This window comes from Podarcis erhardii, assembly GCF_964252035.2.
Source record: "Podarcis erhardii genome assembly, chromosome: 13".
In the NCBI taxonomy this organism is placed as follows: Eukaryota; Metazoa; Chordata; class Lepidosauria; order Squamata; family Lacertidae; genus Podarcis; species Podarcis erhardii.
Genome location: NC_138502.1, coordinates 19582882 through 19596504, shown reverse-complemented (window position 1 = coordinate 19596504; position 13623 = coordinate 19582882). Strand labels below are relative to the sequence as shown.

The following is a 13623-nucleotide window of genomic DNA, read 5'->3' as shown; positions in this document are numbered from 1 at the left end:
GAAAGGGCAAATAAGGTGGATTCCAATAATGTGAACCAATAATGTGACTTTCTTCCCCTATCCTGAGTTCTCTGACCCTCAGCCACCCTAGAGACAAGATGGTTCCACAAGCCTATTCTGTCCCTCTCCTGCTGCAGAGCTACTCGCAGTTTGGGGTGTGGTTGTTTGCGTTTCTTGCCTGCTGTCTTTTCTTGGCTCCCGTTATGTGTTGACAGACTGAGGCAGATCCTGGCAGAAAATCAAGGTGGGGGTGAGATACACACACACACACACACACACAACCCAGAACAAACTTAGTTGGTCTCTAAGGTGCTACTGGACAATTTATTTTTTTTATCTCGACACACACACATCAGTTCAAGAACCCAGAGGGAGACAATAGCAATATAACCTCCACTGGGCTGGCTTTGGTTTGGCAGGCCTGCCCAAGGCTGTGCGCAATTTCAAAAACAATTTGATGTTGCAAAATCGAGCTGAGCTGAAATTTCTCACGGGAGATTTTTCAGCCGCCTGGAAGAACCTTGTTGAGAGGAGAGGGTTGGTCTGGAATCTTGCACTGCCTGAGGCTGTGCACAATACTTTTTAAGCCTTAAGGGCAAGAAAGCTGCTTTGCTTTCCTTTTTTTTTAAAAAAAGAAAGCATTTACATTTCTCAAAAGCTGACCCAACTAGCAAAGATAGGATTTGCACCACTGTCTTCTGGAATTGTCACACATACGCATCTTTGGGTATGACACTCTCTCTAAAAGAAGCTTGAATCATCCAGCAGCAGAACAGAGAGAAATCCAGAATGTAGATAGCCAGAGGCCTCCGCCAGCAAATGGATTGGCTAACACAATTTTTAAAAGTGCTTGATCTGTGGGGTGGGAGCTTCTGAGTTTTTGACTTGAGGAGGGGTGGAGCCTAGAGGATCATCTCATGGTCACTGGGGAGGTGGTGGGATCTTGAAAGTACTTCAGCCCAGAAGTGTGTTTGTGCCACCCCAATCCCAGGCACTTACCCCGGGTTCGTGTTTCCTTTTGAAATCAGGCTCAGGGAAGACTGTGGTGTCTTTGTGTTATATGACTTATTTACACACATATACAGCCTGAGCCTACAATGGAGGGGTTCAAAGCATCAACATCGCAAAAGGGTCTTGTTTCTCCTATTGCCATAGCCTTGGATTCAAGCAGAGATCTTGGATGGTGCTCTCTGCTGTTCCAGGATGTAGCTTTTGCATACAACTTCTGGCTCACATAACTCTTAACTCTCAACTCTTGACTTTTATTCCTTCTCACAAGTTGAGGGAGGGGCTCCACCCAATTGCATCTCCCACAGCCCCTTCCTTTGCAGACTAGTCTGGCTGGATTAGATTTTAACACTTGCCTAATTCCAGGGATCAAAGGGGTCCAGCACGCACAAACTCGTAACAATACCTTGTTTATTCGACAAAATGCCAAAGAACCAAACTTGAGGCAAAGGTATCAAACCCTGCTCAAGTCTTGGCAGCGTTTTTATCAGTGGCTGGGCGGATCTGTTTAACAGTGTTAATCTGCAAACCCTGTAAAGATTAAATGAATTTTTAACAAGCTTAAAACTGACTGGTAAAGTTCACAGCCACACAGGAGAGAGGCCAAAAATGAGATGAACAAGGGCCTTTTATGGCTGAAAGGAATCGGGTGATGGAGAGGGGTGGGGCCTTAGAGAGAGACTCAGTCTGTATCCTGTGAACCCCCACCGCTGGTCTGGAAATCATCTACACAGAACGTCAACCACAGTTCACAAATATCCTGCTGTTCTTTATTAATTGCTAAATTTTGATGAACTTCCCACCAAACCAGTTTTGATCCAAATCAAGAATGACTTAGGTGCATTTTAAGCTGGAAACGTGCATTTTAAGCTGGTAAAGACACCAGGCCTAAAAATGTTAATATCTCATTCCCCGTGAAGAGAAAACCCTCACAATTCTAAACTCTGAATCCAGAGCCAGCCACACTGATGTTGTTGGGCTTGCAAGACCACCATTTTGTGAATGGCATTTTTATTTGGGGCAGCACACATGGCTCTTTCCTCACCCTCTCTTTTTGTGTTTCCCAACACCCATATAGCCGCCCAGAGTGGCTGGGGAAACCCAGCCAGTTGGGGAGGGTATAAATAATAAAATTATAATTATAAAAATTATTATAGGCCAGGCTGAGATGCTCAGTTGCCCAAGGCCAGCAAATGAGATTTAATGGCTGGGGGTCTCTCTGCTCAATATCCAATGCCTTGAATCCATTTGGTCTGAAGCCCAAGCTTGCCCACAAGTCAAAAGCTCTGCCTTAATTCCCACAAGTACAGAATTCATGTAAAACATTTCTATCCCTTTGCAGTGTGCTGTTGTGGTTAGGAAACATGGGATCTATATTACTCTGGATTAAAAAAACCTGTCTCCTGCACCTATCAGTTTCTGTTTTATTAACTCTGCACTTGTAACAGTCCATTTGAGAGATCTGGTTCCTCGCCATGCCACGCCACCAGCATCCACTAGAGGGTGCTGTCACTTCTTCTTGGTTTCTTTGCAAGCCACTACATAGCGCTGAGCTACATTGAGGGGTGGAGAGTAGCCGTCTGCATAGCTGGTGTCTTCAAACAGCACAGAGTAATCATCCTGCGGCTGAGAGAGAGGGGCAGAGGAGAAAGTTATGCATTATCTCACAGAGGGGAAAGGCCCCAGGTCCCATGACCTCAACAGATAACCCCAGAGGAAATTCACCCTAAGAGCAATGTTAATCAACTACTTTGTAGGATGACTTGGTCAAAGCAGGCTGTCCCTGCCCCAGACCCCTGCTACCTTCCAACACTTGCAATTCACAGAATCACAGGCACAAAGACCCAGGGTGGGAAGCAGGGGGGGGGGCACAGGATAAAGCCCCACATTGGGGAAGTGCTAGATGACAGCAACACATGCATTCGCTTCATTTGGATGCAACTAGAACTCCAGTTCAGCGTTTCATGAACAAGCTCCCCTTTTTTCTCCTCCTGCAATGGCTGTGGGAATCAACCGTGGTTTGAAGAGGGCTCATTTCAGTAAGACTAACCACAGTGTAACAAGGTTAGGACACAATGCCAAACCATAGTTTAGCCCCGCATCCAAACGAGACCATTATAGCTGCAGCAGTGCTCACGGTTTGCATGAAGAACCCAAGCTCAGTCTCCCAGTAGATCCATTTCAAATGCATGGATAGCAGGAGAATGGAAAGACCTCGGGCAGAAAGTGGCCGTCAGCCAGGGCAGGCGTTGCTCGGCTTAGCGGTTCTCAACCTGTGGGTCCCCAGATGTTGTTGGACTACAACTCCCATCATCCCTGAGCTTTGGCCTTGCTAGCTATGGGTGATGGGAGTTGTAGTTCAACAACATCTGGGGACCTGCAGGTTGAGAAAGGGTGGCTTAGATGGACCAATGAACTAACGCCATATAAGGCAGCTTTATATGTGGGAAGGTTAGATGGCTTCCAAAATAGTTTAGACAAAATTCATGGGCAGTAGGCCTCCGTGGCTATTAGTCAGAGCAAGAAGAAGCAAAACTTTTATGTTCAGAGCCAGATGTTGACAACAAACCGCTGGAGATGGCTATCAAGGGACAGACTGGGGTTTTTCAGAGGTATCAGGCAGGATTCTGTCAGAAGCAGAATGCCAGGCTAAATGGACTTTTTGGTCTCGTTCGGGCAAGGCGGTTTTTATGGTGGCCTTTTATAGGAGACAGTGCAAGACCAACGGGAGAGAAAGAGTCGGAGTCTCAGCTGCCCGGTCCTGTGGCCTCTTCCTTACCCGCTGTGGAGGAGTGTGGATAAGTGCTCGGTAGAAACAGGTAGTTTGTGGGTACAAGGCCAGGACCAGCTGATCTTTCTGGAACAAGGCCTCAGGGTCTGTTTCAGGGTTGGCCTTCCACTGGGGCAGGGGGATGATGCGGCGGCGGCTCAAGGTGTGGCGCCTGGAGAGAAGAAGCAGAGATTAAGGGCGGGGGGCAAATCTGACATTCCCTCATCCCCTTCAAGAGTCTCTTCTTCACTTACTCTTTCCCTTCTTCGTCAATGTCATCCACCTCATACCTGGGGAAGAGAACACGGCAGGTGAGAATTCAATGTAAGCAAAACCATATGACTGTACAAGAAAAAGGAAGGTGGATTCCAACTTTCCCATGGACACCAAGCGGTGTGCATGGGAAAATTAGGATCCATCTTCTTTAGAAAACGTTTCTGCACCTAACACAAATGCAACACAGGTTTTGTGGTATGGTCACCTATGTAGAATGCCTAGATAATTTATTTTATATCATTTAGCTGCTGAAGTCAAAATCTTCTCTGTTAGAAAGTCATCATCAGAACCAAAGAGGCAATAAGAAAAAAAAAATGGTCACAGCAACTTGTCAGGACATACTCTACTGAGATGTATATTTTAGGACCCACTATTTTAAATTACTGTGGCCCACCCCGGGACCCTAGGGTGAAAGGCAGCCAATAAATCAAAATTAAGAAAAATAATAGTAACAGGTGTGCCAATCTTTATACTTCAAACAACAAAGCTAACAAGCAATTTCCACCAAGATGGTAGAGGACCTTTCCTGAAGTAGGCCTGGCCTGCAGCATGGCCTGGCATTGTCTAATAAGAGGCTGTGGACATTTGATGCACAATAGCTCAAAGCTTCTGAAAATGAGGCTCTGGGCTATGAAGCCAGAAGACGGCATGTCCAAAGCCAGGGTGAGCCAGGAGAAACTGGGTCACCCAGCAAAACACAGGCCAGAACCTCAGCTCAGGACTTCCAAGAGTACCATTTGATGAAGACAATTCTGGGAATGCAAATTACCTTGCCCTACTTCAGAGCTGCTCATTACAGAACTTTTACTTCTGTGTCAAAGAAGGCACCAGAGAAAACAAAAACCCAGCGCTGACCTCCGAAAAGGACAGCAGGAACCAACCAGGCTTTTCCGCAATGTTCCTCTCCCACTTGGCTCTCCAGATGTTCAAATACAACTCCCATCAATTCCAGCCACTGGTCTTGTTTGCTGGTGCTGATGGGAGTTGCAGCTCAGAAACAGCTGGAGGGCCAAAGGTTCCCCATGCCTGCATTAGGCCACCACGAAGCCACTTTCTCTGAAGATGTAGCTGCTCACTTTTTAGCACCTCCTAGAGAACAGGCTCCAGGTGACCATTGCATTCATTCATACATCAATGTGGGCTCAGTCATTGGCACACAGACATGCCCAAACCACCACCACACCTCTTGAAGAATCCTTTCTGACAATACATTTCTCCCTGAGGGCTTTAGACAGGGAAGGCCAAGCATCCACAGACTTCAAAATCCAACTTCTGGTGACTGAAACATCCATTCCTGGTCCCGGATGCCTGTCCAAACACAGGGCTCCCCAAGCCGAATGCTACCTGTGACTGAAGGACGTGGAACCCCAGACTGCCTTCTAGCACAGTCCTGTAGCCCCAGATCTACCAGACACACTCACTTGTTGGTGGCGTGGTTGTAGCTCACGGCCTCAGCCAAGATCCACTGCTCGTCTCCGTCGACCGTCTTGACACGAGCAGCCACTTTGTCGCCTGGCTTGGCCACGTAGTCGCTAGAGGCAGGGATGGCACCACAGAGAGGGGGAGGTCTGCGGTGGAGAGGGAGAGAGAAGCAGCTGTAAGCAGGGCTGAAGCATAAACACACAGGAGAGGTCCCCAGCACCCGCCATGCGCCCCCTGAATAATCACTTCTCTCCAGGTTTCCCAATCCACAAGGGAAGAGTCATGGCCGACTGCTGAAGGAGCGTCATCAGCACACCGCGGCGCATGGTTTTGCGTGGCGGCTCCGAGTCATTGTAGAGGCCGGCAATTTTAGCAGCTGTTAAGAGGAGAGAGAAACAACAAGGAGGGCTTGGTTAGTGTCCAGGAAGCTCTTAAGAACATAAGAAGAGCCTGATGGATCCGGCCAATGGTCCATCTACTCCAGCATCTTTTTCTCACAATGGCTGACAAGATGCTTTTGTTTTAGCCCCTGGCTTCCCCACTTCCTTCCTGGGGAGGAGAGGAGGACCCTCAGCTAACTTATTTCAACCACACCACCACTCAGGGAAATCAAACTCACCCAAAGATTGCCCATGAAATAGCTTGGAAAGCCATACACTGACCCTCTATTTCTCCTGCTCCCTTGGCTAGTTAAAATGTTGTTGGCTTATGCTGGGATGGTTTGAAGCTGTTTGCTCCAAAGCTCTAAAGCTATTCACCCAACACAACTGATCTTGCCTTCTTGGGACCTTGCAGCACTCACCTATACGGCGTTCTTCCAGAAGAGACTTAATTTCTGCAATCTTGTCCAAGTCCTTGCGCAGGATGCTAGAAAAGGAGGCAGAAACCCCAAGTAAGAGTCAATGGGAATTTCTTAAGGGAGTCGAAGTATCCCCACTGGAAGATAACACTGAGCTGCACTCACTTGCATTCTGCTTCTGCATCAGCCTTGGCTGTTGTGTAGAGGCCACGTAATTTGGTCCGATAATATGGAGAAACTGAGAGGGAGACAGACAGGGAGATGAGACAGTAAACAGGAGGCCAAGGTTTCAATCTCCCACAATTCTTCCCTCACGCGTAGCCCTTTGGTCTAGTGGTATCTAAAATAGAAAAACCAGGAAAGAACTGAGGTCTTGGAGAGTATAAAGCAGATGTTTTAAAGTGGAGTGGAGTTGCAACTCACTCTTGTTTTCTGTCTGCATTCTCTCGTGAGTTTTCTGGATGTTGACTAGGTTGTGTTCACTTCTTGATCGTTCCTCCTAGGAAGGAAAGAGCTTATGGGTTACTTTACCAGCTATACAGAGTATCTACTTTAATACACAGACCATATTCACCCAACCTGCCACACTCAAACCAATATTCTGTCCCTCCCTCAGGATACAGACACTTGACACAGCATCAAAACAAAATGGCAACCACAAATTACAATGTTCCTTCCATCCCAAGAAACTGCTGGAGAGGCCCTGTCCTGTGCTGGACATCCACAAGCAAAGAAGACTCTCTTTATCTGACCCAACTCACTTCCTATCGCTTGAGATTCCAGGAAAGCTACCATGTTACCTGTGTCTGTTTGATAAGCTGGTGCAACTCCCCCAGGAGCTCAGCGATGCGGGAATCGGCTGATACCAGAGCCATGTTACTGAAAGGGATAAAAAAAGAAAAGAAAATTTAACTCAAAAATTGATGTCCTATGTTGTGCTTTATCTTGACTCTACTATTTCATTCTGTGGAAATTCTGCTCTTCAACATACAGCAAAGCTAATAGATTTCCCTAAGAGTTGGGAGGAGGGGTGAATGGGATTGAGGGCTTGTTTACTGTCACAAATGTGGACCTGTTTTTTCAGGATTGCAGAAGAGGTTTAGCCCTAGAACCATAGATTGTAGAGTTGGGAGGGACTTACACATAGGATACAGAACAAATGTGCTTGGGGTGACCTCAATGAACAGCACCTATCAAGATAATGATAGCTCTTAATACGTGCAATTATGCAAAGTAGTGTGATAAAAAAAATAGGGTTTTCCCCCTAAACACGTTTATAGATGAAGGAATTCTATTTTGCAGTAGAATGCAGAATGATGTGCTGGGAATTATTCCCTGTTAACTCAGAGCCCCTCCAACTGTCCTTCATTCATGATGATTTTGGTGGACTGTTATACACAATCCCACTTTCAATACTATTTGTATCCTTGCTGGCAGAAATCTGTTTTTTTGAAGAAACAGCATAAATCATTTGTTAAGTCTGAGACTAACTGGCCATTTACTATCACATCCCTCAATGGGCTTCTTTTGGTTCTTCGTTTATTTAGGCTTCAGACACTCATGCTGCACCAGAATTAAATATAACAATCCCGTTTAGAACCACACTCCCAGCATGCACCACGGCCGGGCACCACTGAACAGAGGCCAAAATCCCAACATGCCATGCGGCCTGACAGGGCGAGATCTAACTGTAGCCTTGAATCACATTTCCTGCAGGCGCGCCTGTATAACCGGCGTGCACACGTGCCCCGGTTACACGCACTAAACATATCCTGAACACGCGTCAAGCCATACATACGTTCTGCTGTCTGCGCGTCGAGGAAAGCTCTACCGCACATCCCGGGATACTGTTGCCGGCATAATGGGAACTGCCTGCTCGAGTTCCCGGATGCTAAACCCCGGCAAGCCTTGCCCCGTTGCCAGTGGCAGGGAATAGCTTCAGTGACGCTTCTTGAGTGCGTCTGTCATTACTACGGCGCTAAGTGGAAGTTCGCGTGTGCTTTCCCTATGGGTTCCAGCAAAAAAAAGGGAACGGGGATATTGTCTATTTTTCCTGCCACGGCTCATTTCGCTTGAGCGAGCTGCTGCTGACTGTCCTACTTATGCGGGATTAAACTCTCTCCGTGTTAGCCCACTAATCTTCCGATGGCGAGAAGCGAACTGCCCTTTCAAACTGCCACCCTTCCCTTTTGATGGATGTAATAATGGAATACTAAATGGTTTAGTTTTTGTAAAATATGCATATATATGATATGCAAAATGAACCATAGAAAGAGAAGAAGGGAAGTCATTGATATTTTAAGGCTGTTTAAATGAGTATTCTAAATTGTAAAACAGAAAATTTAATAAAAATGTTTTATATCTATACAACTGCCAGCCTTCACTTTCTGCAAACTTCACCTTTTATCTTGTATCACATTTTGCCCTTACATGTCATTATTCCCCCCCCCCCCCCGCCCACAGCACTGTCGATAGTGTTTTTTTGTAATTTGCTGCTGCAGCTCTTTGAAAATCAACCTCTGCCTATTCTCTTGAACGAGGGCTGCGGCCAATGAGAAACATTCCTCACGAGGGCCTCCTGGGAGTTGTAGTAATTGCCATGGGGCCTCCGGGTCTACTCTACCGTCGGCATTTAATGCAAAGCATGATGGGGCTGGGGCTGTTTAAATCCTGCTTTTCGAGGGTGGTGCAGCGCATGCGCATAGCAGAGCCACTAAAGCTGTTCTTTCTTTCAGGAGGGGTGGGGAAGACCTCATATTGGGGACGGAGAAGTTGTTGCTCCTGTGCATGTTTCCTCTGAAGTAAGCCCCACTGGATATCAGTCGGACTTACTGTCAAGTATGTACGGGATTGCAATATTAGCAAAACAGAATGAAGCTGCGTAGGAATTTTAGAGGGTGGTGTCGCAGCAAATCCAACTAAATGGACAAGATTACTCAAGAATCTAAAGATTTCTGATATCTGCTTTAAAAGGGGTTGCGGTGGAAACTAAATGCAAAAAGTGAGGCGTTTCTTTGGAGGAGGAATCTCGTTTGTTTTAAGCAGTTGTACCCCGCTTTCTCCTAAAAAATGAACTGAAAAGCTGTGAACAATTAAGAAATCAACATACGATCATCAGAACAAAAGGAAAACTAAACTGCGGCAAGTATAAAAAGGAAGCATAGCCCATCAAATAAAAAGTGAAAGAAGTACATTGTAGGGAAATGTTTTAAAGACTTCCATACCTGATTGAATCAAGCAAATTATGAAGATGTGGGCATGCATGGCTAGAATGCCTAGTGTCTTAAGAAAAAGGAAATCCTGGCAAGAAACCATAAAAATGGCACCCAAAATGTTTAATGGAAAAAGATAACCGATCAAATTTTCTCTGCTAGGGCAGCTACAACCAAGGATACCCCCCTGAAAGATCCTAGTGTTGTCTTCTGACTAGTTAATAATTCCTCTGCTTCCTTCTAGCAAATGAGAACAAACTGAACCAGGACTGCTGATCTTAGATAAGATTGTACAGCACTGGCAAAGCAGGACTGTCCGTTTCAGGGGAGGGGATTCAAAAGATAACTATGCCCCTAGCTTTAGTGATATCTACAGGTAGCCCTTGGACCAGCTGTTTCAGGAAAAACAACATAGAGTTTCGTTTGAAGACCAACGCTTTTATTGTGGAGTACATTGTTATCAGTTTTGTACAGATACTGTTATAGGGGCTGCAGCAACTGGGGTTTAGAGTAAAAAAATAAACAGTGAGGCCACATTGTCGTGAAATTTCAAGAGGTATTTTATACCAGCTGCACAAATATAAGATGGGGGACACCTGACCTACCAGTAGTACATGTAAATAGGATTTAGGGGCCTTAGCAGACCACATGCGTAACTTGAGTCAACAGTGTGATGCAGCGCCAAAGAAAGCTAGTGATATTCTGCATCAACAGAAGTATAGTGTCCCGATCAAGGGAAGTAAGAGTACAGTGGTACCTCTAGTCATGAACTTAATTCGTTCCGGAGGTCCGTTCTTAACCTGAAACTGTTCTTAACTAGAGGTGTGCTTTCACTAATGGGGCCTCTTGCTGTCGCTGCGCTGCCGGCACACGATTTCTGTTCTCATCCTGGGGCAAAGTTCTCAACTCGAGGTAACTCATCCAGGTTAGTGGAGTTTGTAACCTGAAGCGTTTGTAACCTGAGGTGTTTGTAACTCGAGGTACCACTGTACTGCTCTATTCTACCTTGGTCAGACCACACCTGGAGTACTGTGTCCAGTTCTGGGTGCCACAGTTTAAGAAGAATATTGACAAGCTGGAACGTGTATAGACAAGGATGACCAAGATGATCAAGGGTCTGGACACCAAGCTTTATGAGGAACGGTTGAGGGGGCTGGGTATGTTTAGCCTGGAAAAAAGGAGTCTGAGAGGAGATCTAATTGCCATCTTCAAATATCTAAAGGGCTGCCATAAGGAAGATGAAGCAAGCTTGTTTTTTCCTACTCCATGAAGTAGCATTTGAACGATCTATTCAAGTTTCAAGGAAGGAGATTCTGACTAAACAGAAAGAACTTTATGAGAGTAAGAGCTGTTCGGCAGTGGAATGGACTCCCTCAGGAGGTTGTGGGCTCTCCTCCTTGGAGGTTTTTAAGCAGAGGTTGGATGGTCACCTGTCATGGATGCTTTAGTTGAAATTCTTCCAACTCCACAATTCTATGATGCTATGATTGGTACAATCTGGAAATTCTATGTGAAGCTTCAGTGCAGGGATAGAAATCTGGTGCCCTCCAGATGTTGCTGAACTACAACTCCCATCGCCTCTGCCCATTGACCATGCTGGCTAGGATCAATAGGATCTGGCAGTCCAACATCACGGAGAGCCACAGGTGAGCCACTCTTGCAATGCAGTCAGCCAAGTGGCATTCATAGTTATGCTGACTGCAAGCATTGTCGGGCTAGACCTTCATGAAGAAAATTGAAAAGTGCAGCCATATGGAAATACGTGTGGCCGTGTCCCAAAAATGTGGTTTTATGGCACACACAAACATTGGTCCCTCCCTGCAGCTTCTGGAGTCTCTCTTCCCACCCACAGAAAAATAAACGGTTACTGCTAGGAAAAAGAAAAGGGGAAATGAAAATAAAATGAAGCAATTGCTGTGTCATTTTGCACGGGGGCGGTTAAAATACAGACTGCTTACTGGAACTCTCAATGTTAATACCCACACCAGAGCTCCCATGAAAAAAACCCCTCAAGCCAGGGGAGGGTGGTGGGTGTGGTAGTGGCATCAAGGAAGGTGATACATGTTTTCTGATTAGGCCACTGTTTATCTGAAACAGAATCAAATCACTTCTGTTCTCAAAAATACTGCTGAGTCTGCTGATTCTGAGATGGGTGTTGTTTCTTGTGCCCACCCACAATCATCCCCTTAATGGTGTTATGGTGCTACAAAGTGAGGCCACTCATTTTCTAGGCTTCTGTAGTGCATTGATGGTTTGGAAGATGCTCATTGGATAAACACCAGCCACTTGGGTGAAAGGTCAGAGAGGGATTTTTGGAGTATAGGCTATCTGGAAGCACAAATCTAACGCATGTGTACTTGGAAATAAGTCCCATTGAGTCCAGTGACTTTAGAAATAAGTCTCATTAATTATGTCCACAGGTAAGTGTGGACAGGATTGCAGGCTGGTTTTTGCAGTTGACTGGCAAGAAGCAGTTTTGGGGAGTTGTGATGGCATGTTGTTGATTTTGGAGAAGTGATACTGGTTTCAAAATTGTTGCTCCATCTCCGGGTACATCCTCTGTTTGTACATTTGTAAGTAAATAAGATATTACAAAATGTCATAATACTCTCTGGTCAAAGACTGCTTCGTGGAGCTTGCCACTGGTCTGAGAAAAGGACACACCAGCTAATTCCTTACTAAAAACCCCCATGATTTTGTTGGCTTGCTCAGTATTTGAGTTATTTGGGCCAACCTTTTTCTTTCCATACCATCTCCTGAGGAGATGACGATGAACTAGAAAGTCCACATACTTTAGACCAGATTGAACGATACCTCTCTTCTGATCCAGCCCATTGCAGTGAGTGGGGGAGAGTGTGCATACTTGACTTTTCTCCCAACATCCCTGCATGCCCACGTAGAAGTATAATGTCTGGCAAAAAGCCTATGAGAGTAATATCCAAAGCATGTGAGCCAAAATCTTTTCTTTCCCTGGCTCCCACACACTGGATTTTATGCTATATTCAGATACAGTATGCAGATATGAATATGCAAGGGTATGAAAACCAGGGTGAGTACACTAGCTGGGCAAAAGTACACTCAACACCCCTCCCTCTAATAGGCAGGATCAGGGAGACATATAGTTTGTCCAGCTCTCTGTCACAGACAGGTTCAAATATTCTAAGATCAATTCTTTCAACAAATCTCCCTTCATGCCCCTAAATAATGCAATTCCTACTGTGTGTGCAACTAACAATACCAGTAATCAGATCGACCAAGTTTTTAAATTCAGCTTTAAAAGAGTCTTGGGTGAGTATATTCCATTTTTATTGGGGCAGCAGTGCTGGAGAGGGGGGTTTAGCCTTCCCAACTGTTCATAAGACTGGCAGGGCATGGCGAGGGAACAAACAGGAAAATATATCAAGATAGCATTCTTCACTTCCACCCCGCAGCAAGGAGCAATAACAATTTGAGCTGTGGAGATTTAGACAGAACTGGCCCAAGGCATTTTACTGTCTGAGGAGGCCAAAGCCAAGATGGCACCCCTCCCCCCTTTCCTCTCCCATTGGCTCTTAGGGTTTGTCCACACCAGAGTGAAATGTGGATTGCACCTGCCTATGTCCCCATTGTTAAAGCTAGGGTTTTCCCAGTAGTGATGTATGGAAGTGAGAGCTGGACCATAAAGAAGGCTGATCACTGAAGAATTGATGCTTTTGAATTATGGTGCTGGGCGAGACTCTTGAAAGTCCCATGGACTGCAAGAAGATCAAACTTATCCATTCTTAAGGAAATCAGCCCTGAGTGCTCACTGGAAAGACAGATCCTGAAGCTGAGGCTCCAATACTTTGGCCACCTCATGAGAAGAGAAGACTCCCTGGAAAAGACCCTGATGTTGGGAAAGATGGAGGGCACAAGGAGAAGGGGATGACAGAGGACGAGATGGTTGGACAGTGTTCTCGAAACTACCAACATGAGTTTGACCAAACTGCGGGAGGCAGTGGAAGACAGGAGTGCCCGGCGTCCATGGGGTCACAAAGAGTCGGATATGACTAAACGACTAAACAGCAACAATGTCTCTATTAATGTGGGGGTATCTGCATGATAGCCTCCCTATCCCAGTGTTGGTGTAGACCTTTCCCTTTTTAAATGTGGGGATT

General features: G+C 45.8%; 1 protein-coding gene across 3 annotated transcripts; it reads right to left on the bottom strand.

Annotated features, from left to right (window-relative positions):
• Positions 1-1756: 1756 nt before the first annotated feature.
• SGF29 (SAGA complex associated factor 29) lies at positions 1757-8206 on the bottom strand. Of its 3 annotated transcripts, XM_081836140.1 has the most exons (11): positions 8074-8166; positions 7417-7465; positions 7076-7154; positions 6699-6774; positions 6441-6513; positions 6279-6343; positions 5723-5852; positions 5476-5622; positions 4033-4068; positions 3788-3950; positions 1757-2634 (listed from the first exon to the last, which is right to left on the bottom strand). In XM_081836140.1, the coding sequence occupies exons 3-11, from the start codon at positions 7148-7150 to the stop codon at positions 2518-2520; spliced, it is 882 nt and encodes a 293-aa protein (XP_081692266.1). In that variant the 5' UTR covers positions 7151-7154; positions 7417-7465; positions 8074-8166; the 3' UTR covers positions 1757-2517. The 3 variants fall into 3 exon arrangements, with proteins under 3 accessions (XP_081692266.1, XP_081692265.1, XP_081692267.1); XM_081836139.1 differs by lacking the exon at positions 7417-7465 and having other exon boundaries at positions 8074-8206; XM_081836141.1 differs by lacking the exons at positions 7417-7465; positions 8074-8166 and adding an exon at positions 7778-7883.
• Positions 8207-13623: the final 5417 nt, after the last annotated feature.